This window comes from Larus michahellis, chromosome 2, assembly GCF_964199755.1.
Source record: "Larus michahellis chromosome 2, bLarMic1.1, whole genome shotgun sequence".
Classification (NCBI taxonomy): domain Eukaryota; kingdom Metazoa; phylum Chordata; class Aves; order Charadriiformes; family Laridae; genus Larus; species Larus michahellis.
Window position 1 is genome coordinate 140,305,763 of NC_133897.1, and position 22,750 is coordinate 140,328,512.

General features: G+C 35.8%; 1 protein-coding gene across 5 annotated transcripts in view; it reads left to right on the forward strand.

The window, feature by feature from the left end:
• WWP1 (WW domain containing E3 ubiquitin protein ligase 1) overlaps positions 1-22,750 on the forward strand; it is a 56,823-nt gene that overhangs the window by 20,367 nt on the left and 13,706 nt on the right. Inside the window, exons 2-13 of one of the 5 annotated variants that reach the window (XM_074577379.1) lie at positions 509-599; positions 4,261-4,399; positions 6,750-6,874; positions 9,698-9,835; positions 9,933-9,999; positions 12,131-12,312; positions 15,422-15,767; positions 17,318-17,413; positions 18,055-18,229; positions 21,523-21,577; positions 21,672-21,756; positions 21,855-21,983. In XM_074577379.1, the coding sequence (XP_074433480.1) occupies positions 530-599; positions 4,261-4,399; positions 6,750-6,874; positions 9,698-9,835; positions 9,933-9,999; positions 12,131-12,312; positions 15,422-15,767; positions 17,318-17,413; positions 18,055-18,229; positions 21,523-21,577; positions 21,672-21,756; positions 21,855-21,983 (1,607 nt within the window). In that variant the 5' untranslated portion in view covers positions 509-529. Of the gene's footprint in view, positions 1-508; positions 600-4,260; positions 4,400-6,749; positions 6,875-9,697; positions 9,836-9,932; positions 10,000-12,130; positions 12,313-15,421; positions 15,768-17,317; positions 17,414-18,054; positions 18,230-21,522; positions 21,578-21,671; positions 21,757-21,854; positions 21,984-22,750 lie in introns of those variants that run through there. The other 4 variants (XM_074577380.1, XM_074577382.1, XM_074577381.1 and 1 more) reach the window with 4 other exon arrangements.

Below are 22,750 nucleotides of genomic sequence, written 5' to 3' on the forward strand. Positions count from 1 at the left end.
TTTGTGGGTGGACAACAGGGGCATAGAAAGCTGATTGCAAATCTAGGGATAGAATTCAAATGTTGTTTGTCTGAATCACTTGCATTATCGCTTGAGTGTATCGTTCTGGGGACAGCTTGATTTTGAAGCATGTAAACATTTCAGCTGTTTTGATCATTTGAAGTTGTTGGTGCTTAGCTCATCTGAAATCAGATCATAAGCATACCTTCTGGAGACAGGAATAATGATATATCACAACTGAATTTTTTTTTTTTTTCTTGCTTTACACAGTTCTGAACTGCATAAAATGTATGCATTACTGGAGTGTTTTGGCATCCTCAAAGTTAACTTGGGACAAATTTCCAAGTAATTTTTATTTTAACTGGTGATATGGAATAATGTGTTCTGCCATACCTAAGTAACATTTGGTAACTTGCTTATTGATTGAACATTTTATTTAATATTTTTAACTAACATGCAGAGATAACTACTTTTTAATAAGCTACCTGTGTGCGTTTTTTTTTTTTAGGCTAAAGTCTAAACCTCTGACATGGCCACAGCCTCACCAAGATCTGATACAAGTAACAACCATAATGGAAGATTACAGATGCAAGTAACAGGCAAGTAGTGATTTGTATCATGGGGATTTTTACAGGAAAACATATGTATCCTAAAAAAGCAATCTTTGAAATAAGTGTTAAAAATGCATGAATGTAGTTAATATTTTAATTAATAACTTTAATCTTACAGTTAAGAGTATGACTGTAATATGTGTAGATGAATTGAAGCTTGGTAGAAGTTATACAGTGAGTTGGATGACAGTGTTTAACGATCTCTTCAAATTAGGAAAAAGAAAGAAATTCAGTAAAACAGTAGGGACAAATATAAGGAATTTTGCTTGGGAACAAATAATTAATGGCACAAATTCTGTGTAGGGAACATATATTATTGAAATCCTACAAAAAAGATGGATGGTTGTAGTGAACCCCAAGCTGAAAATGGGTGCAATGTTACAGTGAAGCTGAATAAGAACCGGAGGAGGTTACAAAATCTGCTAGCCCATCAAAAGATTAAGGTCTTTGATTACCTATCAGGTAAACATCTTTTGAGAATAACACAGGTATTCTGCATTATCCTCAGGGCAGCAGGCTTGATTACACAGCCGTATGGAATAATTTACTTTGGAAGGGATCTTTGGGGATTTCCTAGTCTACTCTTCTGCTGAAGGCAGGGCTACCTTTGATCAGGTTGCTCAGGATATTGTCCAGTTGAATTTTCAGTATCTCAAAGGCTGTAGATGACACAGCTTTCCTGAGCAGCTTGTTCTGGTGATAAACCTCATCACTGAGAAAATGTTTTTCCTTTTATCCAATAGGAATTTACTGTGTTGCATCTTGTGACTTTTTACTTTTTCCCTTTTGCTGTGCTGGTTCTCATAGTTTGGGGCAGATTTCAGCCATTTCAGTATCTGCTGGAAGGGAAACACAGTGGGCTACAAGCAATTCTGGAAATTTCTGATTGTGTTAGGGACACTTTTTTCAATAGATGTAGAACAGGCCAAGTAGGTTATGCATTTTGCTACTCACGGATAAGAACTGGTCAGGGATGTGACTTTTGGTGTCAGTCTTAGCTGCTCTTTCTGTGGCATGGCAGAGCAGAACAAAGACTTGTTGTAGTCCAAAGATAAGAAAAATACATCTAAGTAAACAAGTTTGATAGCTAATTGTGACAGTGTTAACAGTAGTTAAAAGTGTAAATGTTGCCATCAAATAGTTCAATATTTTGCATAAATATATACACACATAAATGTATGTGTGTGTATGTATGTATGGAAGTATTATTTTACCATTGATAAATAACTTGAACTTCCCAGGGATCCTGAGAAACCTGGGAACTCTGAACTAAGAATGAGTGCATGACCAAGAATATATTAAGGCTATCTTGAGCAAAATTTGGAAAAAACATGAGTAAGGTACCATATCTTGAAAAACGCTGCATCTCAAGAAAGATACATCATGCTGGATGGTCCAAAGATGGCCAGGTTATCTGAGAAAAAATACATTGTTGGAGAGTCCCCCAAATGGGTAGTTTATCAAATTAGATAAGAGAGGAACCTTACAATTGATTAACCTTGTATATAGATCACATAACTTGATAATGTGATGAATCATCAAAACTGCCAATAACTAATAGCATAGGTGGAGCCACCTGTAGTTTGAGTACGTATAACTGTAACAGAGTTACACAAATAACCTGTAACTTCAGATCTGTATATGCAGAAATTATTATTTTGATATCCTGTACTGTACCGCTCCTTATGCAAGTAGTCTTATAATTTTCTGGCACCGGAGCTTCTCTTGACTTCAAGAGACGTGGTTCAAGGATTGAAGTGGGAAGAAATCTGTACAATTTTGGGGGTTTGTCTTCTGAAAGTTTAGTTCTCTAACCAGTCTTTGTTGCAAGATCAGAGGAACGCCAGTGGCAGTACAGGGAAAGAATTAGGAGACAGAGGAATGTGGGACTGTAGTATTACTGACCTACACTGGTTTATGCTCAGATTAGTTTATGCTGCTGTAGGATCTAGACTTATATTTCAAGAACTATACTTAAAAAACACTTTTGTAAAGGCAGCAAGTAGCATATACTCATTTTGTAGACAAGGAAATTCATATGGAGTGGTAAGTTGTTCGAGTTTGGACAGTTATGGCATGTTGCTGACAAGTTTTGCCATTAGTATTTTTTCAAATATACTTGGCAACATATCTTGTGGTGTTAGTTCTTTTTGAAGTCTTTTGCTAGTATTTGTTACTTACTTCTAATTTTCTTAAAAGAAGTCCTAACCAAAAAAATGATAATGGTCTCCTTCCGCCTTTGGGAACCGAAAACTTAATGACTTAAAACATAATCAGACAAAAAGGGGGAAACTAAAAGGAAGCATCAATATTATGACTAAATACCTATGTTTTAACAAATACAGCAGTTGCATTTAGAAAGCAAAGTATGGAGGAAAAAATGTGGAAGAAACAGAGATTGTTAAAGCTTAAAAAATATATCATGATTTTAGATGAAAAATATGACCCATGTGTAGAGTTATGTTTTTAGTCTTCTACATTTAATCTTTTATCATTCTCAAGGCTGCAGTTCCTTTTTATGATATGTGATACATGACTTAGGCTGGACTTTTCAAATGTGAAAGAGTTAAGTGTGCCCCTTCTAATTGAAATTAAGTAAAAGTCCATGGCTAATGCCTTTAGAATCTTCTATTTTTTGTCTCCCTTTCAGACAGTTTAGTTAACTTCCACTTGTTTTTGAATTAGCAAGTACCATACAGAAAAGTAACAGGGAAGAATTATTTCCAAGTGGCTGAAAATACTCAACTTTGCTTTAATTTGAAAGTGAAGGGAAATGGAATCACATTGAAGTATGGGAGGAATGAGAGAGAAGCATAGGCAGCAGGTAGGTACAGCTGTGAGTCCATCAGTGTGGTCTTCTGAAGACAACATCTGCCTAAAATAGAATTTAAAATATTGGCAGTTAGGCTGCTATTGGCTTTTATAGTGACTTCTTCAGCTAGGTGAGGAAGTGGGAGAACGGATTTATGTTCAGGAGCACTGAACATGTCATTCGGAGGTAAAAAAGCTTCTTTCGTCATTTGCCATTTCTTAATTGTTGAATATTTAGCTGAAATGTTAAGTTCATTTGCAAAGCTGTTTAAATAGGGGAAATTTGAGAGTTTATTTCTTACTTTAACAAACTGGTGTGTTAAACCATAGGTTAACCACAACAGGTATTAAAGGCAAGGAAACGAGCTCTGTATACAGGCTTTGCTATACAGGGACATTTTGAAATAGGCCTGAACTGAATGTGCTTTCATAAGTACCTATAATAAAAAAAAAAAATAATCTGCCTGATAATGTCTTGGATGTATCATACTTAGGTATTTTTCAGTTAAGGGAAAAGTAGGAAGAACAATGAGAAAATAAACAAAAGAAACCACATGATTTTCAGCGTTTATGCCTGAAATAATTGTTATGCTGTGTCTCCAACCCATCCTGCCAGTACCTGTTGAAGAGAATGTGTCACACTTAGTTTCAACTATCTGACAAAGTAGCTTTTGAAAATAAAAGTTACCATTTTAGCATTGACCTCTTTATGTTCATCAGAAGTAGAAAAGGTGAGAAATAACATTGCTGTGTTGTGTTTCATACACTGTGTAGGGAGTATATTTTCTGTTTTTCAGCAACAGTATGCTGCTATAGATAAAGCAATGTATTTTCTTAGTTTCTAGTGCCAAACTGAAACGGAAAAAGAATTGGTTTGGAACAACTTTCTACACGGAATTAACAGCAGATGGAGAAATTAAGAAAACTGCAAAATCAAGTAGTTCTTCAAATCCAAAATGGGATGAGCAGCTGACAGTGTAAGTAGATTTTTTTTTTTCGGTTGTTTAATACTATTTATTAGGCAGACATTGCAGGTAAATATTTACTAAGCTTGGCTGCCTACGTAGTTTTCTCTATCTGTTGATGACTAAATGCAGACATAAGATGACATTTATCTCAAATGAATTTTTTTTTCTCAATTCTTAAAACGTTTTGAGACTATTTCTTTGTACAGAGAGTGTTCCTTGCGTACTGTTGCTATACATGGTATACTCTTGATAGTTGTGAGTACTGTTGATCACTCGAGTTTAAGATTCCTCTCCAGATGTTACTAATTATAACCATGTCATTCTCAACTTTAAAAGGAAAAAAATCTCAGCTGGATAAGTAGTAGTTATGAGGAAGGTCACTTTTTCCCTTAAATTTCCTAATGAAGGGATACACACAGAGAACAGTTTACTGCAGAGTGACCTTGCAGCTTATCCTAATATTTGATCTTTTTAGCCTTCTTGTAGTTGGATTTAGTTTAACTGTGCTACAGGTGTAGATACACCTGAATATAACTCTATGAAGAACTGGCAGTCTTGCACTGTGCCACTGGCTAGAATGCTTTGTTGTACAAGCAGGATTGTACTGCTTCACATTTGGGTCTGGAAACAGCATAGCTACTATCAAGTGGCGTTGAGCACGGGCCAGTACATTTTACAGCATCTGACCTGTCTTTGTGCAGTAGCCAGCTTTGTTAGTAGTAGGAACAGCGCCAGGTTCCTATAACTGACAGTGCTGGAGAGTGGGGAGAGGTACAACATACCTAACGTTGGGGAATTGTTTGCTTGGGAACACTTACTTATTAACTACAGACCTGGGCTGAAGGAAGTAGGGTATTCCAGTGCCACGTTTCTCAATGTTTCAGGTTTAGTAGAGATTAATTAGCCCTTTGCAATATTACAAAGAGAATAATATAGTCTTGAACCTAATGATGATTTCCAGGAGTTATTATTAGCACAAGTACAGAGCTATCAGGATATTCACAGAGACCAGAGTTTCTGTTGAGGGTGGCAGGTTTGGTTTGGCAGGATTTGTTGAGCTGATAGAAATGAGGTAATTTGGTATGCACAGCACAGCCAGACAGACTCATTCCATCATCAGTATTACTTACTTAGGATCATACCCTTATATATATAAGGTATTCTGCCCCTTTCTTTTTCTGGCTATTGGAATGGTATCGTTGCTTCAGTTGCCCACTCTATTTGAGGGTAAGTGAGCTCTCTGGCTTACCACATTCCCCTCACTTCTATGGGTCTGCATGAGCACCAGCAATATATTCTCTCTGTGTAGGTGGTGTTTTTTTTCTTTTCTTTGTGGAGCTGATCTTTTAGTAAGACTTCCATTAGAAGGTACCCTGTTCAAAATAGAAAACTATATTAGCTCCTGGGTTTCAGCAAAAATTATCCATGTTGTCCAACATGTTCAAGTGACTATAAAGCTATCCCTGTTGTTGTGAGGGTGGGGTTTGTTTTTAGTATTGTTTTCATCAGTGCTGATATAACTTTCTGTATCCAGTAATGATGGATATGTGGCCTTTGACTTTTTGCCGTACAGGGATTCTGCTCCATTTTTCACAGCCAGGAGCACTCTTGTAGTACTAGATCCTGTACTACAAAACTTATTCTCCAGGACCTAGCATAGCTTCCCATTTTTGTTCTTGATTACTGCCAAAGGTTATCATAATATTACTGTAATTGGGTCCCTTACCTTTCTGCTTCCCTCCAGTTTTCACTTTAGCTTCATCATTTGATTTTTTTTCCCCTCTGATTTCTGTGAGTATGCATTATGGTTTTATATATATTTGTGGATTCACAAATAATGTTTTATCAACACTTTCATGGCAAGCTGACACCTGTTAAGTGGGTTCTTCCTGCTTGCAAGTAGCTGATTGGTTGCTTTTTTTAAAAAAAAAATTAGTATTTTTCTTTCTAGTGACAGACAAATATACGTAATACCTTTTTCTCCACATTTCATAATGTGACTTTTTAGTTAGAATTCTGGAATAGTGAGGAATAAGGAAAATATGTCTTTCATAAAGTAAGATATGTTTTATATAACTGAGATTTGAGCTTAGTGTAGGTTATTCTGCTACTCCTCAAATTCCTTATGCTATCGTAGTAATGCACTTTAAGTCTGATCTTCATACAAGTATAAATATAATAATGTTTGCAGTTCTTGGTTAGAAACTTCCCCTTGCAGTACAAAAACTTCTTTCAGTTAATTAGTATCAAGAAATACCACAAATATGAGAAGGTGAATTAAGTTCAAATACTTTTAATAACAAGAACGAATACTTTAAAATCTGTTTATATTTTTTTAAAAAATGTATTTTATATGCAGGAATGTGACTCCACAGACTACGCTGGAATTTAGAGTGTGGAGCCATCACACTTTAAAAGCAGATGCTTTATTAGGAAGAGCCACTGTAGACTTGAGACAAGCTTTGGAAATACACAATAGAAAATGTAAGTTATTGTGAAGGATATTTTGAGTAAAGTAGAATTATTATTACTAGTCTATATATCAAACTGGCAATCAGACTACTAACTATACATGTAATTACAACTGACTTTCAGTTGATGTCTTTACTTGTCTCTTCTAGAGATGTCTGTGCTATCGAGAGCGATTTAAATGTAACAATGGGATATAATAATTTTGAAACAAACATTAAGAGTATGAGGTACTACAAATTGAGTAAAAGCAGAAGTGATTAAATACAATGTTTTGTGGCAAAGTAATAACTAATTTGCTAGAAGATCTGTTTTAGACTTGGTAAAAAGAAAAAAAAAGTCTAAACTTTCAGAAAAGCTGTCTTATGTAATTTTTCATGTTGCCCTTCTCTGAAATTGCTAATAGAAAGGCTGGATATTCTTCCCTCATAATTTAGCTGCTCAGAGAGCAGTAAGAACCACTGATTAATGAAACAATTGAGAACTTCATTTTAGTACATTAGAGATTGTTGTGTTCTATGTAACTTCTAATTTTAATTGTCTTTAATAGAATTACAACAGGTCTTCTTTATCTAATTTGCTTTTAAAATTTTTTTTCATTAGTACAAGAAGGTGGTGAATCCACACTTTAAATTCCACTCCAGAGTGTCAGTAGAATTCCAGCTAAACCAATCTCTAACCTTTCTCACAAGGTAGATATACAAACCTGAGAGCTCTGTCTAGGGAGGTGGGGGGAAAGGAGAGCCAGAAAAAAAGCTTCATTTTTCTGATTCTTACAGAAAATTGAAACATAATCCAAAATCAAGTGGGGTTTCTTAATAGTATTATAGAGATTCTGCCCAAGATTCCACAGTTAAGCGGAAAAGATGCTGCTTTTTTAAATATAAAAAACCACTGTATTAGAAGAAACTGTATTGTAATAATGATAGCAAAAAATAGTTAATATTTTAACTACTTCTAACAAAATAGTTAATATTTTATTACTGTAGATCCAGTGGATGTGGGATCCGAAAACTTGGCAAATTTTTTCAGGGAATGGGTGACTGAGTCAGCTGTACATTGCACCAGAAGTAATTCATGTGCGGTGTTTCTGATTTGGGCAAGTCAGCAGTTTGACATACGCCGAACTATCCAATAATTCAGCTGTAGAATTATCTGATTGTTATCCTTCAGTCATTCAGTTATTGATACCTAATCTGAAACACAGCACTTGAAAGGCTGTTGACTGGAGAAAATGTAAAGGGGAAGTTCTTTAAATGCAGAAACTTTAGAATTAGTGCTGTTACTTTCTCCTGCTAAACAGCGCCAGTATTGAATTGCTGCCTGCACCCCTCCCAGCTTTCCTGCCATCTCTGTTGGACTACAGCCAACTGTTGATCTGGTCTGGGGAGCGAACCTGTTAAAATAGCAGAAGCTAAGCCAATCACCCTTTGTAGAAACAATGATTTATAAATATCTTAATTTAACAACTCAGTGGTAGGCTAGTTTCTTTCTTCTCTTTTTTCAGATAGTACCTTTTTCCAACCTGCAGATTGCTAAATCAATAATTCTGTAGATTTGGGAGCTTCGTGCTTGCTCCAGTGATTTAAAGTACTTTGAAATCCATTGTAATATAGCAGTAGGTGTCTGGTAGTAACTGCTGCCCAACTACGCTGTTGAAACTGCTCTTTAAAGTTAACAGTTTGGGCATACGCAGCAGTAGCTTATGGTAGCCTTCTCTGTTTTCATGTTTATTGTTCGTTTATGATGTATGTTAGGAATGAAAAAAATAAGGAAGTGCTAGTTTAATGCATAGAAGTGCACAGTGAGTTTTAACTTTAGCTTGGAATAGCTCCATATGCTATCATATGGAGGGAAATACGGTGGTATATCTTGAAAAATTAATCTTTTAATCTGAGACAGCAAATACTAAAAGGCCTTAACCATTTTAACCTGATTAATGTGAACTCATAGCTGACTGTGTTTGGATTTATGACATGTAGCTTTAGCTGCTGTTCTAGTGGTATTTGATTTAGAGAGAATTATGCAGCATCCACAGCATGTTTTACCTCTGGATTATGTGTGTCTCTACAAATGTGTGCATTGGTTATCAGTCATACTGAATTCTTTCACTGCACCATGTACACATTTTTTTGTCTATCTCAATTATCTCAAAGATTCTTTTGGTGAAAATAGCTTCTGATTTAATTTTTGGTTACTTCAGGTGTTCTCTCTGTTACTGTTTAGTCCTTGGAGTTGGGATCTACGAAAATGCTTGCAAGGATTTACTAAAAATAATTTTAAAAAATGAGGAGGGACTCTATGCAGTCTTTGCATTTACTTCCTCAAAGTGATGTTCTTTTCGGTGATGTCTTAGAATTCGTTTTTGAAGGTGATATGAGAAAAGAATATAAAGTCTGGCTGTAGAATGAGGTTCCTTGTGACTTGTAATATTTGGATGTGTAGTTCAGAAGTTGTTTGACTTTAAGCCTTCTCATGTTGCGTGAGTAGTGCATAATTTCAAAAGGGCTTAGTAGAAACAGCAGATGTGGGAAATCATTAACAACAAAGTACTGAAACCATGTGGATCCTATAGCATACCTATAGAATATACTATGCAAACGGCCAATTAATTTTTACAACAAACTGTGCTTTTACCCACAGCAGATGTAAATATACACAGCTCCTTAGTGATTTCTATGTTGATTTGAATCATCTGAATATCTCATGTTCAGTTTTGTACAACTAAATACGTGTCACGTTTTTCTGTTGAAGGTTTCTTAATGTTCTTTAGAATTTAACCTTTCCTTTATCGTTTCTCTCCTTCTTTCCCCTTGCCCACCCCAACTCCATTTTTAGTGGAGAAGGTGAAAGAACAGTTGAAACTCTCTTTGGAAAACAAGAGTGGCATGGTGCAAACAGGTGAACTGACAGTTGTGCTAGATGGTTTGGTTGTTGAACAAGAATCTCTTACAAATCTCAGTTCATCAGCAACCAGTAAGTTTAAATAATTAAATCAGATGGTAATATTTTGATGATGATTTTAAAAAGATATAATAGAATATTTCTGTTGAATTTGTTTCTTACTGTTCAGTAGAAGTTCAGCAAAATGGCGAGGCTGTGCATGAAAGCAGAGATGGTTCAGCAAGAAGTACATCCAGGTTGGAATTTACTTTTTTGTTTTACGCTCTGTGAAGTATATTAGCAAATTTATCAGTTGAAATGTTTGTGTTGTTTGTGTTTCTTTTTTTTTTTTAATTATTTTGAAGGGAATAATTTTGAACTGTCAAGCCCTAAATTATGTTACCACAGGCTTTAGAAACATTGCTTGTATGATAATTACGTAATTTATCTCAAGAAGAATTAAATTTACAACTCTGTTCTTCCTCTGCTGGTAGAGTCTGCTCTCCCCTACTTTATCATTGCCTCTTGGATGTGTAGCCCTCTGAACTTAAAACTTCAACTGATTGGAAGTCTACTAAATGCTGCAGCAGAGATTAGGGGAGCAGTGGTTCAGTGTGATTTTGTGTACTTATTCCATTAGTTTTCTTCTGCTGTTTAAGAACCGTTTCTATTCATGTCTACCAGCTTGTTGCCACGTATCATCTGAAGGGAAGGAAGAAGAAAAAAAAGCCTAAATTACTTCCCTTTCACCCAGTTTCTTTTTAAGGTCGTGATCAGGAAGTTGTTTAAGAGACTTGTATTGCGTGTAGGAAGCAGTATTCAGAACACTGAGGCAAAGGGGTTGCCTGCTTCAATCTGAAGTGGCAAGAAAAAGGCTTTGGGATCAATTTAGAGCTTCATACTTAGCTTCTCTGTACCAGCTCAAGGACTGCCTGGATAGAAGTAGGAGTAGATTGTTTGCCTCCTCACCACTAGCGAGACAAATAGGTCAACATTCAGATCAATTTAATGTTTATGGCCTGCTCAGTTACCTCGCAGTGAATCCCTTTCCGCTTAAGTTCTTTACACACAATGGAGTGAAAAATCATACAGTTGCTATTCATAAGAGCGACAAGAATGCATTTGTCCTTTTACACTTGACTTGATTCTTTTTTTGAATATGTGGAGGTTTGTCTCTGTTCCCACATGGGTGCCCAATGTAAGTGAGTGAGGTAAAAAGTTGCTTTGTCTTACCTTTCCTTAGGAAGATTTGTGACTGTTAAAAGTGATTTGAAACACACCTTCATACCATTTTCAAAGAGAGTAACAATGATTTGTTTTCATTTAACTGCTGTTGTTGGAGGTGTGGCTTTTACTGGGATCCTGCTCTTGATGTTGATGCATTGATTGCAGCAGTTTTCCATACAACTATCCAACAGTTTTGATTTACAGTTTCAAAATTGAGATGAAGGAAAATTTTAAAATAGCTTCTGTGAATGTCTTTAGGAAGCAAATTGGGTTTGTAGTCCCGAGTAGAAAAGGGATAATAACTTTAATTCTCTGTTTACAATACACCTTCGGAGTTGGGTAAGGTAGTGTGGAAATGCTGCTGCTTACTTCCTTACTCTGCAAAGTGTGACTTCTAGCAGTGCTCACATCTTTGGTCATCTGTTTAACTTCTCTTTAATTTTTAGCCTCTACTCCTTGATAAGATGGGGAGTTGGCGTTGAATGTAATTTTCACAATATGAGTCTCTGGTGGGTGGATTTAAGCGTTTTGGGGTAGATTTAAGTAAAAACAGTGTAACAAGACTTTCCATTCACAAGCCCTTGCACTATATTTATTTCCATGTGGCCTTATAAACACAGAGCTGCCTGTGTATATCTGTCCTCACAATGTTCCATCCTGCCTATGCGTAGAGAAGCTCATCTTATTTTCCTCTTACTGAGGGAGAGTTTTGTTACTTTCTTATGTTATGACTAGAATAATTTTTGGAGATATGACAAACAAACCCAACTGTTCCACTTGCTTAATGAGAGAAAAATTTTTCCTGCTCAAAGCTGCACTTTGAAACAGTCCCTAGGGCGGTTTTGGAAGATGTGGCAGGCACATCAGTAGGCCCAACTCAATTCTAATATGTCATTACAAGTAAAAGGTGAGGTGGAAATGGAAAATCTTACCTAAGTATCTGTAATCCTCAAAACCAAAATTTGCCTTTTGTTCCTTAGTTGTTTTGGTCTTGCGCTTGACTTACCTAGACTGCAAACATTGTGTTACAAACTGTTGTGAATTTACTTCCATTTCTTTATTTATGTGTTTGCCATTATTTAGTGTAGGATTTGGTTTAGTTGCATAATGGTTTAGCATGTTGTTTGTGGTAACCTAAAATGATCTTTTATTTTTACCAAGATCTGCTTGTGACATTTCTAATGGGATAGACAATCAAGTACCTTCCAACTCTGTAGTACAGAATACATTCTGTATAGAAGCTGTTAATGGAGACAGCACACCATCTCCTACTCACGTTGCAGCCAGACCCAAAAATACACCAGTACCAAAACCACTTGCAGCTCAGCCTGTCAACAGCACTGGTAAGAATGAGAGAGTTATGAGAGCATGTTCCGTAAGGTGCTTTTGTCTGGTTGAAATGTATCTGAAGTTGATCTTCTCTTCTGTGCATTTTTTATTAGATTTCAAAAATACTGAAAGGATGTTTCTGGGCTTGAATTTATAATCTTGCCTGTCCACTTCTGTGAATTTTTCTGGAGTAGATCCATTCTTAAATGTACTAACTTTCATACTTTCCGTCAGTTCTCTTCTCTGATGAAGAACGATGCAAAGCACCCAAAACTTCCATTTGTCTGTCCTGTAATACAGGTTGTCTGGAGGAAAAAATCAGATTTCTTTCACAGTTAATTTGAGTAACTATAGTTAAGATTCTTTTGCCATTAGGTAAATGTGATTTTTAGTTCTGTCAGGGAACTGCTGTGCTCTGAGTTGAGATGTGTTGCAGACTCTCTTTTCCTTCCATTTTTTGAAAAGGTATGCTGTTTCAAAGCAGGTATTGGCAAATACTAAATTTCATTTTCCTCTTGGACATAAAAACTTTAATTATGACTACAAGTAACGTTCAATACAGTAAAACAAGTGAAAAGGAAGTATTACTTTATTTTTGTTCCTTTGGCAGAACTTCACATCTAATAATGACTATGCTTTCTAAGTACTTTCTGCCTTTTTTCAGCTGTTTGAGAGAGATTACACTGATAGCAGAGGAAAAAGATAACCTTAAATAGAAATATGCAGGCTGTTAAACAGTAGAACAGACTGTCAAACTTCCTGTAATAGAGTGAGAAACTTGGGTATGGTGGGAAGATAGTAGAAACAATTAGGAACTTTAAAAGGTAATGATTAAATTAGGCCTTCTCTGAAGCTTTTCTCTATTTGGAGAACTTGAATTTGATTCCCCTCTTTTTTCAGTTGAAGGCCAGAGGGCATGTATATTATTTAGGCATTGCGCCCTTTTTCGTCTGTAGTGGAGAGATCCATTTGAAATCTGTATTAGGACAGGGTAATTGCAAAAATAATTGATTTGTTCAAATAGTAATATTGATGAAATCATCACTGAGCTTGCACAGAGGCACTGATATAACAGTTTTCAACTACTGTACCAGTTGGTGGACACATTTTTAAGGCAAGGCATAAAATAGGTCTCCGGCATTTGTTGATGACAGACTTTTTTTTTTCTCCCACTGTTGTGCTTAGCAGGATTGTAATTTCATGTGATGTTGCCAGAACTGCTGTTTTAGATCTAATTGTGAAGTAATTGGCTGATGTAATGTTTTATAGATCTGTTTTGGAGATCAGCTACTAAAAGAGCTGATGATTTATCAGTTACTTTGCTTCTAACTTCATTATGTTATCCCATTCACTCTTTTATGTGGATGAATTGATTTTTTTTAATGAAGGCTGAAATTTCACTTGGCTTTTTTCCTGTTTAAGTAAAATTGTTGCTAGTTAAAGCAGAAGTTTGAAGAAATTTGATCAGATTGTCTGTAGTTACGATTTTTTTTTTTTTTTAATGTCATACTTTACATCTGCTTGGAATAATATAAAGTCTTGACATGTCTTAATGTAGTTAACCTGTTTTGTGTGAGTTGGAAGTACTGATGTATTACCCTGGAATAGTTGTGTTCAAAAAGCAATGCCTTTAGAGGTCTTACAAATCTGTTGCTGCCTGTAAAATCATGCTTATCATTATGCATATCAAGAAAGTATTTATGACCTAGTGATAATTCCTTAAAGAAAATAACTCGCTAATTTAAATATATTGCTGATGACAAGTTTATTTGTAATTCTTTGACCTGCTTTTCTGACCATCTGGGAAAGCAAGAAATTGCTGACATTATATACATATTGCAAGTAACAGGTAGAATCTACCTATTTTTTTATTTGTAAGAGTGTTATACAGAATTGAAGTAAATGAACTCTTTAAAATGATGGAACAGCATTTTATAGGTACTAGTCTAGGGTTAAATTTTGCAAATCTGTATCAATAAGGTTATGAGCATAGAGCAATTGTATTGGCCTCAGTCCTTAGAATTGTAAGCTGATAGTATGCTGTTAGACAGAAAATTACTTTAAGTCTACATTTCATAATATATTTATTCTTGTAGAAAAATAGTTCCAACTGTAGAATAGGTAGAAACGGGTGAGTTTAAATAAATTGTCACTGTCTGGGGTTGATTAGTGGTGCAGAAAATGAAAGCTGTGAATTATATTGCACTGCTTTTTATAGGGCCTTGACTTTTAATGGGCATGCTCCTGACTGCCATACTTGATTTCGCTTGTCTAAGACAAAATCATATTGTACTGAGATATTGTTCTGCTAAGCTTTGCAGATGGTTGTTATCGATGTACTGCTGGCCAAGTGGGCCTGAGAGTAATAAAGCCGCCTTAGCCCTCTTTTCCTGCTAAATCCATGCCTTCTTTAAACCTTTTATGAGATTATGCTTGCTTGAGTTGGATGACATTTGTATTGTTCTTTAAAAGACAGAAATTGATTTGCTTTGTGATTCTAAAATAATTTTTTTTCAGTCATTGAACTACATAAGTTACATTAGCAAAATACTAATTTTTGTGTTTTAGTACTGCTTTTGGAGGGGGATTTTTTTTCCAAGGCACACATGGGTGGGTTTTGCTTACTTGTAGGGTTCTGTACCTCAGCTCTGAAAAGGAAAAAAAAGCAATCTGCACCTACTTTCTCTTAGTTTTCCAGACTTCATAGAGTTATTTGTCTCTTAATTTTTTTCTTTCATGTCATACTAATCACGATTTTTTTTTTTTAAAGTTGATATAAGTTCAAAGTTTCAAAGCAAATAAAGCAGTACTTTTTTCTGGGTACCTTTTGCTAATCTAAAGAGTGAGGTGTAACATTGAGTTGCACAAGATTTGCAGAAACGAAGAAATTACCGTAGCAGGGAAGTATAAGGAATGGCTTGCAGGCTGTAAGTTTCAGTTACAGCTTTAACTGAGGTAGGTGCATTGTGATTTTTTTGTCATTTTAGACAAACATGCAGCTTATGGCATATAAGTGTGATTTAAACATGTTCCTTCCATGTCGTTTACTCCAAAAGTTGTTCATTTGAAAAGTAAGTTTCATCAGATTCTGATACACATATGTTCTTATTTCCCATTTCTCAGTTAACGGCGAGTCATCTGCCTCTGCACCAGAAGCTGATAATTCTGTCTCTGAGGCTCCAGTAGGTTCAGCCGAAGCTCCCGTGTCTTCAGATTGCACTAACGCTACAGAAGAACCTCAGTCAACAACAGAAGCAACTAGTTGTTCCGAAAGCCACACTTCTGCATTACCTGCTGTGTCTGCTGGACTAGAACCTACAGCTGCAACGGACTGTGCTCAACCTAATGCTAGAAACAGTGTAGCGGCAGATGCGGCAAAACCAAGGGAATCCTCCTCCACCTCAAGCGCAGCTGCAGAACCTGTGAGACAGCAGCCTGGTAATGCCAGTACAGAACCTTTGCCACCAGGGTATGTGGGCTTGATTTTAATGCTGTAATTATGTTACGTCTGAACTTGCATATAAAGAAACAGAAATTTAATTCTATATTGGGATTGCCAAACGCAGGTCAGTTTGCTGAGAAGGAGTTATTTGACCTCAAATGGGGTTAATACTGCTGCTATAACTAGCTAGTAGCTCTTGACCCAGAAAGTAACAACTGGTAACTAATTTGCTGAGGCAGTGTTGTGATCTAAACTCTTGTGCGTTATGGACATGAAGACTTCATTTGATATATTCAAATTTATTTGGGTCATAATTTGTTACTCCTTTGGTTCTTAAGCTATGAGAATGTAGTAGGGACCAAAATACAAAGAAGTGAAAATTAAGAAAGTGGTCTAGAAATTGTGGTAGGTGCTTGCTGTCTAACAGTGAGATCAATAATATTATAGGTAAAAATACAGATTGGAAGTGTATGTATGTGCTCAGAATACCTAGAAACTTTTTAATTCTACTAGACTGTTAGAAACTACTTCTGTAATCCTAAACCTTAAATGCAAAATTAAAGATGTGCTTAGACATTAAATGAAAATATATCGTGTGCTCTAATATATATATATATATATTAAATTTTTTTGTTTATACTGTTTTGTTTGGGTGAAATGTCTTCAGCAACTAATTGGAAATACTGACATTTCTGCAGTATTCTAAATATTAACTATTTCAGCATTTTCTGAACACAGAAATTGTTTCTTAACCCCAAGTGTATATACCTGGTGTCATTGTAGCTGATCTTTCAGAGAGCCTGTCTTGTACCAGCTCCTATGTTTTTCTGCCTGTGTTTTTAGGAGGTAATTAATTATGTATATAAGAAAAACAAACATATATCTAATGCCAGCAATGGCTTCAGCTTTTTGTCTAACATTTGTCCTGGTTTACTCTCCCGCTTATACATACATTTATTGCATTATGGCAGTTCTCAGCAGCATGAAACTTGAATTGATAATAATGTTTCATCTTCTCCATCTTAACGTTAGTTTGCTTTGCAACTAAAATTGAAAAAGTAATCCCCAGGGATATCACATAGAGAATTTACCAGGACAGGAAATAGAAACACAGGAAAACCATCTGATAGGACACATTTCAGGTTCACTCTGAAAGATCCTGTTCTTTGTTGGATATAGGGAACAGTGCTACAAAATGTAAACTCCCCCTGTTTTTGAGAGAGGAAATGCAAAGAATGCATCTCTAAGCACTTTTTGAATGAGGTTATTTTAGCATCCAAGCCTTGAGCAGACAATGAATTGACTTTGTTTTCAGGGATCTTAAATAGAATTTGAAAATGCTTGTGAATATTAATGTGTTTTATGTACTAAGTCCCTTAAAGAAGACTTTATGGTGATATCAGTTCAAGTAGAAAGTAACTGATATGTATTCTATTGTGAGTTTTCTTTGGTGTTTAAATAAGCTGTGGATCATAGTATTTTCACTCAATACCAAGGTACTTTTTAGGCTTAGTGGGAAATAAGTCCTAAGGAAGCATTTTCACCGGGACTTACATGAAAGTCTTTTTGTCTTGAAGGTGGGAGCAAAGAAAGGATCCTCATGGTAGAACTTATTATGTTGATCACAACACACGAACTACAACATGGGAAAGACCACAGCCCTTACCTCCTGGGTAACGTAGACTTTTTTGATTTAAATATGATAAAGGTACTATTTGTTAGTTTGTTTGGTGTGGGAAAAATACCGGCTTTTATAAACAGCTCATCGAAACTGTATTATACATCATATATTAAGAAATTCTACCTTTCAGTTAATTTAGACTTATATTAATTGCAGCTATTGTTATAGGAATGTTGGTAGTGTATATGTCGCTTGTTCTGATCACTTGTTCAAATACAGGTACTAAATGATTTTGTTCTTCCTTTAAAACTAAAGCATTAAATAATGCACATTTGACCACCATTATTTAGGTGGTACTACTAGGTGTAGTGCACTGGTTCCAAACCTCAGCTTTCCTGGCAGAGTGTTTTCTGTGAAACCTGCCAACATTGTTTATCGTCACAGGAACTTACAAAGTTAAAAATGAGGTGACAGAGAGCTGAGCATGTGATTGCTTGACATCTGTGTTGAATCATTGTGGTTGTCCTTCTACTAATAAAGTTGGGGAGTACTTTTGTGTACTTTAGAAATTAAAATCATGCTTGTGACCCCAGTACTTCATTCAAGTACTGTCTGGGAAATTAGCATAAAGAGAAAATTAGTTACATAACAGTACTGAAAAATTTAGCTGTTAACATTTGTGTTTCTTGAAAGCTGGGAAAGAAGAGTTGATGATCGTGGGAGAGTTTACTATGTGGACCACAACACCAGAACAACAACGTGGCAGCGACCAACGATGGAATCAGTCAGGAACTTTGAGCAATGGCAATCTCAACGGAATCAGCTGCAGGGAGCTATGCAACAATTTAACCAACGATACCTCTATTCGGTAACTTTTACATAAAATTTAGAAATGAGTAGAGAGGTATAGGAATACTTTTGTGTTCATTAATTTTTTCTAAAGTGATTTTAAAACTATTCAGTCATATGTGTTACGAGACGTTTGGCATAGTGATTCTGATTCTGTTAAAAAATGTTAACAAAAATTGTCCTTAAAAGCAAAAAGTACTCCCTTTGGAGTCTGTTCCCTGACTTGAGCCTTGTGTAGTGCATGATACTTACGACATTTAATGACAGTAGTGAGGTAAAACCGAAGCAGTCCCTTAACTGAAAAGGAACACAAAAGCTGAGTTATGGGCATTCTCAACATTAAATGGCCTTCAAAGCTGTTGTATTGATTAGGAGTCATTCGTTAGTACAGGTGGCAATTGTTTTACTTTGAGCTCATTTTCAAGCTTATGCACCTGGTTCAGCTCTGGCATTTCCTACGTGGTTTTCCATTTATCTCAGATAGTTACTGACTTACTTCTCTACCTGAAGAAAATATCATTTCTCCATCTGTGAATGGATAAATAGGATAGTTGCTTTTTCAGAGTTAAGAATGAGGGTGCCTGCATGTCACTGTCACTCTAAACGGTCTGTTTTAAGAATTATGCTTAGTCTCTTAAAAAAACCATCCAATTCCAGAGACTTTTTAAGTGATATGTAGTAAAGCTGGATTGTTTTAAAGAAGAAAACATTGAAGTACAATTCTGAAACAGCCTCATTGGACTAGGACTCTATGCATCCGCAGACCTAACTTTGCTTTGAATTTGATGGACTTTATTCAGGTACCCCTCTGAAGTAAAGGATACTGCAGTATTCTTACATTTAACAGTTATCAGCCTCTCGTTAGGTAATTAGACATTATATCTCATCACTAGCAATAGCAGAAACATGCACCACCGCTAATTTTCTTAACCCCTGGAGCTGTGCATCAAAGTCAATTTATCTTATGCAATTAGAGAAAGAAAATGGTTGAGGTTGGAAGGGACCTCTGGAGGTCTCTGGTCCAAGCCCCCTGCTCAGGCAGAGCCAGTTGCCCAAGACTGTGTCCAGATGGCTTTTGAACATGTCCAACAAACTCCACAACCTCCTTGGGAACCTGTGCCAGCGCTCAGTCACCCTCACAGTGAAAAAGTGTTTCCTGATGTTCAGAGGGAACCTCCTGTGTTTCAGTTTGTGCCTGCTGCCTCTGGTCTTGCCAGTGGGCACCACTGGAAAGAGCCTGGCTTGTCCTCTTTGCACCCTGCCTTCCGGCATTTATACACATTGGTACCTTTTAATGCAAATACAAGAATCACAGCTGAAACATATCAAGCCAAGAACTCTCACTGAGCAACTTACTTTTCCTGATCCTAAGATTTATTTTGTTTTGAGCTAGATTATTCTCTCAGGGAACAATATATTTTTTTACTTAAATCATGTTCCTTTCTTCATTTAATAATAACTCCTACTGAAAACCACAGACTTATTTCTTAAAATGTCCCATCTGATCTTAGAATCATTAAATTAGGATTTGGTTGTGAGAGAATATACTCGAAGAAAGAGAAAAGAGAACTCATCTATTTGCATCTTTTTTGAATTCTGTTTTCTAAGTATATCAGTTGCATACCTAGAACTCACATTTTGTTAGGGGAAAAAAATTGAAATTATGTTGAAAAAAGTATGAATGCCTTTTTTTTTTTTTTTTTTTTTTTTTTTTAAAACTGTAGTGCTTCTGTGTACTTTTCTTCTAGAATTGTTAAGGTCAAACTACAGCTAACTTTTCTTCCTCTGGTGACATACCAGGAATAGCTTTATATCCGTTTATAGGTGAGATTGCAATTTGTTTTTTGGGAAAAAGTGAATTAATACATTTAATGAGTAAGAGAATGTTTCAATTACCTTGAATGGTCAAAGCTAAACTATGTGAAGAAAGAAAAATAGGCAGGATGTAGTGATTTTAGTTACTTTTATTTTTACCTGGGTTAATATATTGTGCTCCTTTTGGTATTGAATCTGGCTCATCCCGTGCCACTGCCTCGTGTTTCAGTGTGTTCTGTTAAATACACATTAGCCAGCAGCCACACACAAATCCTTGGACCCATTAAGATGGTCGGGAATCTGAATCATGCCACCATTCAGTTCTTTGGCAGACAGCATTTTTCTCTTGCCTGCTATTCTTTTTATACTCACCACAGAGAAATGTTTGGTTACAGGGTCATTGTGGCTGTGCAGTTTCCAAAAGCAGAAAAGGCTAACTGCATTGCTGCTGAGATAGTAATTCTCTGTTCACATCTAGTAGCTTGTGGCTGGAACAAAGAGGCAGCTTGATTTCGAGTGTAACTATTGCATTTTCTTTTGGTCCTTGCTCTGTTTCTGTTTCACAGGAAAAATATCATAGCTTTTTTTTGCCTGAATTTGCTGTTGTAAACTCATAAGGAGATTTGAGGTTTTTGGACTGCAAGTGTTTTTTAAAGCAGTATTAGTAGCAAAGTGATCTTTAAGGATACTCTTTGGAAAATGTATGTTGGTTCCCATATATCAAAATCACATTGTGCGCAAAAAAAAAAAAAAAGAAAAGAATCTTAGCATACAAAAAATTTTAGTGAGTGGATTTTAGTTATAAATCATAACATGGATTCTGCAGTCTTGGGGATTTCTGCCTTTTACGTTTTATTTTTCCTATGCTTTGTATTCTTGGGAGTTCCTGGGGACTTCTGCAAGGTTACAGGATATTATGAGTTTAGCATGCTTTCCGTAATAATTTAATCTGGTTTTCTTATTTATTTTTTTTCCTTTTAACTTTACTGTATGTTGGTATAACTTTAATCATCCGCATATTTTAATGAATGCAGCTGCATTTGCAGAGAATTACAAAGTCTGAAAATAGCCAAACATCCAGGGAAGACATCATGTATTGAGGAAGCAAAAAACCCTATGTTAGCAGTAATCACTGTGGTTGGAAATGTTTTTTATGGTAAAGCGTGTTCTTAACCTAGAACATTGTGCTGATCTGCTTATATGTGCTTCTGCAAAACTTTTATGAACTGTACATCTTTAAGACCACTGACTCTTTCTCAAGTTTGCTGTAGCAAGGGAAAGGGAGGGTACTTTGGGTTAGAAACAGTGGAGCCCAAGTGCACAAATCATATCTTACTATCATAGAATCTATGTTTGTTCACAAAAAAACCCCTAAAAATGGCATGATGTTTTTTCAGAATGGATAGTCTTCAGAACTAGTAGTAATTTTAGAACACATTAAGGAAAAAAATATGAATAATATTTGGCCTAATTGAACATCCTCTTGTTTTTAAATAGGCTTCTATGTTGTCAGCAGAAAATGATCCACTTGGGCCTTTACCACCAGGTTGGGGTAAGTTAATTAGCTGTTAATTTCAGGAATTGACAGTACAGAAATTCGGAATGCAATTGTTGTATAGTGTTTTTTTTTTCTTTTTTCCCTCTAGAAAGGAGAGTGGATTCAAATGACAGGGTGTATTTTGTAAATCATAACACAAAGACAACACAGTGGGAAGACCCTCGAACTCAAGGGTAGGTGTGTATATTGACTGTGCAGATAAAAAGATCTTGCTTAATTCTTATATGTAATGATATGGGGGAAAAAGTACTGTCTGCAATTTCTTCTGCAGTTTACAAAATGAGGACCCTCTTCCAGAGGGCTGGGAAATCAGATATACCAGAGAAGGTGTCAGATACTTTGTTGACCATAATACAAGAACCACCACCTTCAACGATCCTCGTACTGGGAAATCTTCTGTGTAAGTGAGAAATTAAATGTATTTTTTAATGTTTTAATTTGCTATAGTTTAATAATCAAGTCTTCTCACACTAGAAGACAATCTATACTTTTAGCTGGAATTGAGCACTAAATTATGAACAAATCGCTGTCCTGTAAATTCAGTCTATTTTTAAGCTTTAGTTGTCTGTTTATCTGTGACACACTTTGCTATGCTGCTCTAAGGTTCAATAGTTTTTATACACTTTTCAAATATCAAGATTGTAATTGTTTATAAATAGAGAGGGGAAGTGAGGTGAACTTGAATATTGAACTAATGGAACTAATAGTTAAATTTTTAAAGAAACAGCAAATGGTTGTAATGATGTTGCTTACAGTTGTACACTGTCTAGCAACACTAATGTCTAAACAAAGTAGTTCTAAATACTTTTCAAAAATTTTACAAGCAAATCTTTTTAAAAATAGTTCAGTCAGAAGTATTGCCCCAACCTATAGTTACTGAAAAGGAAAATTGGTTTTATTCTATCTCAAAGCAGGACATTGTCTTAATGTCTTTTATGTAGGGTAGGGTTTACTTCTGATGACATGTCGATGACCTTTCATTCAAAGAGCCTATAGAGTGTTGTACTAGAAATTCCTTCATAGTTACACAAGCAGCTGAATTTATGAAGCCTAATTTCAGTCTTTCTCTCAGTGAAGACAATAAATTAGACTTCTCTCCTTTACCTGGCTTGTAATTTTTACAAGATTAATAGGGATTTGAAATCCTCTAGATCTCTACCTTTCAAA